Source organism: Pygoscelis adeliae, unplaced genomic scaffold (genome assembly GCF_000699105.1).
Source record: "Pygoscelis adeliae isolate BGI_AS28 unplaced genomic scaffold, ASM69910v1 Scaffold22, whole genome shotgun sequence".
Taxonomy (NCBI): domain Eukaryota; kingdom Metazoa; phylum Chordata; class Aves; order Sphenisciformes; family Spheniscidae; genus Pygoscelis; species Pygoscelis adeliae.
The window spans coordinates 3,767,535-3,770,326 of record NW_008824350.1 but is presented as its reverse complement, the minus strand read 5'-3'; the positions used below and the strand labels follow the sequence as shown (position 1 = coordinate 3,770,326).

The 2,792-nt window shown below is 45.5% G+C and overlaps 1 protein-coding gene across 1 annotated transcript in view; it reads left to right on the top strand.

The window, feature by feature from the left end:
* The window catches only part of CHAC1 (ChaC, cation transport regulator homolog 1 (E. coli)), a 3,739-nt gene extending 1,643 nt beyond the window's left edge, over window positions 1-2,096 (top strand). Inside the window, 2 exon segments of the mRNA XM_009319265.1 lie at window positions 276-719; window positions 721-2,096. Of these exon segments, the coding sequence (XP_009317540.1) occupies window positions 276-719; window positions 721-804 (528 nt within the window). The 3' untranslated portion in view covers window positions 805-2,096.
* Window positions 2,097-2,792: the final 696 nt, after the last annotated feature.

Genomic DNA, 2,792 nt, shown 5'->3' with positions numbered 1-2,792 from the left:
GAGTGCCGGGGCGGGAGAGAGGAGGGGCCCTGGGGCGGGCAGTGGGGTGTGAGGTCGGCCTGGGTGGTGGTGCCCACATCAGCAACTGGAAACTGATGTTGGCAACCGAGTGCTCTTCTGCCTTCCCGGGAGTGTGAAGGGGGTGTGTTATCCCCCTCTGCCCTGTAACCAGTTGTGCAGAGACCCCAAAGCAAGGCAGGCTTGCTTTGAAATGGTAGTGGACTTGTCCACTGCTGTTACAGCATCCCACAACCACCTTGGTCTTTCATTTCTAGGCATGCACGTGGGGTGTAGCCTATGAAGTCCGTGGGGAACAAATTGCTGCATCGCTCCAGTATCTCAACATGCGAGAAGCTGTCCTGGGAGGCTACGACACCAAGTTGGTGAAGTTCCACCCTCAGGAGAAAGATGCCGAGGAACCCATCCTGGCTCTTGTTTATATTGCAACACCCCAGAACCCTTCTTACCTCGGCCCAGCGTCTGAAGAAGACATTGCAGCTCAAATCATTGTCTCAAGTGGTTGTGCTGGTCATAACATTGAATACTTGCTGAGACTGGCAGACTTTATGCGCTACTTTTGTCCTCAAGCAGAGGATAAACATCTCTTCTCTATCGAAGAGGCTCTTATTTCCATCCTTCCATGCCTGTACTACACAGAGGAGTCTCTAGAAGAAACTGCAAGTGTCCCTCAGAAGTCTAAGGGTTGAAATAGGAAATTTTTTTTTGCAGGGTCCCAGTAGAAGGGACATAAGGGAGGAAGCAATGGGGACAATCTTAACTGATAAAATATACTGGACTGAGTGAATAAAGGGAGAATTAGCATGTAGTAGGGGAGGGAGGAAGTAGAGTAAAACATGCTTGCTATAGGACTTGTAATTAGTACCTGTTACACTCCTTACCTGTAGCACCATGATAGCCATCACTGCTTTCCAGGTGGGGAGCAGGGATCTCTGCTGGAACTTTGCTCTGTAAGACTTGCTTCCGTGGGTCAAACCTGAAGCACTCTCCTTCTTTAGAGAAGGAGGAGGCTCGTCTATTCTGTGCACTTTTTTTTCTTTGAAGACTAGTTGAGCAGGACTTGACTGGGTTTAAGCAGTATATATGTAATTCTACCTCAGATTGGCAAAAAGCTGTTTGTGTGGTGGTGGAGACTTGGGCAGGTTCTGCCAAATAAGACCTCCTTTTTTCCCCTGCCATGTCCCACCTCCAGGACAATGACTGAAAAAAGTAGAGTCATAGAACCTGACACTAGATTTCAGGATGTCTGTGCAATATTAAGTGAACTGGCCTCTGTAGGCTCTTTGGATCCTACTTCCTTATGTTGTGAAGGATCATGCTAATGCACTTATTTTCTAAAATGTCATATTGTATTTATTACGTGTTGTATTTCCCCTTAGGAGGGGTATCTAAACTGTTCACATGCCACAGTGGTATGTAGCCCGCATTTAGCCTTGCATTTGTACCTTCTAGTTTTAAATCAGTTTTCTGAGGAGCTAAGCCTGCTTTAATGACAGCAGCTTTTCTCCAAGCTTTGCTGACCTTGTGCTGCTACAGACTTAACTGACTCCGTACGAAATGGTCCTGCCTGTGTGGGAAGTCTGTGCTGTCTGCAGGAAAGCTGTCTGGATGCAGCAGCACTTTAGCCCTGTACTGGATAAACCTCTGGTGCTTAGGATAACGTGGGTTTCTGTAGAAACGTCTGAGGTTCTAGTTCCATACCTGGGTGTCTGTCTGGTACGCTTTTATTTGACTGCAAAGGACCATGACTGAGCATATTTGCAAGCCTTTGAGCTACTGAAAAGCCTGCCTTGATTGTGTTAAGCAGGGGCACTGCTACAAGCTCAGACTTTTCACCTTCACATATTAACAGCATGAAAACCCATAGTATTTAGTAAGAAAACTGCTGCTGCTGCAACTGCAGCAAAATAGCTCTTGAGAGCTGACCCCTGGGACATCTGACTCCTCACAAATATGTGGGGTTTTATTATTAAAAAAGAGAGCATAGGGACTGTTTGTATTACTGTGGCTTGTATGTATATGAAGTCATACTGTGCTGTGCCCAGTAATAAAACAAACTGACAAAGTTAGTTTTCTGTACTTTGGTGTTGGTCTTTTTCATTACTGACTTAAAGTTCAAACTGATCCTTCTTTTTTAATTATTTTTTTTTAAAAAACCAAAACCTTAGCTGGTAATGCTGCTGTAGTTCCTATGTGTTTGTGTTGGTTTTCTTGTTTTGTGTGTTTGTTTGTTTTTTTTAAAAGCAACACCTCACTGCTGAGCAGCTTGCCTCTGCTGGATCTACTGGAGGACACCCATGACTCTTTCCTTTTGAGAAAAGGGGATTTGGTGACTTTCTCTTCCCAGCTTCCTACTCTTGTTGGTTCTGGAGTGCTAGTGCTGATAACAGATGAGACAGCCCTCCTGACTGTACAGGGCAGGCACAGAAATGTAATTCTCCCTTGGCAGGTTGAAGGATTTTTGTTCTGAGTGTAACCTGGCATTGCTGTTTCCAAGAAGTAATAGTGGAAGGACAAGAAACTGCCGCCCACAGCCAGATCTGCTGGCTGCAATAAAGGAGACAGTTACTTCCCTTCTGCCTTGTGCACAGTGGTAATGTGCAGCTGCCCTTCTGATTCCTGTAGTTACCAGCTGCCTCAGCACTAGCAGATCACTCTGCCTACCAGTATTACCTGCCTCAAGACTTAAGTGACAGAGTGAAAACTAATTGAAACAACTGAATTTACCACTAATTAAAGGCAGGTGCATGTTTCGGGGATCATAGACTAGAGAA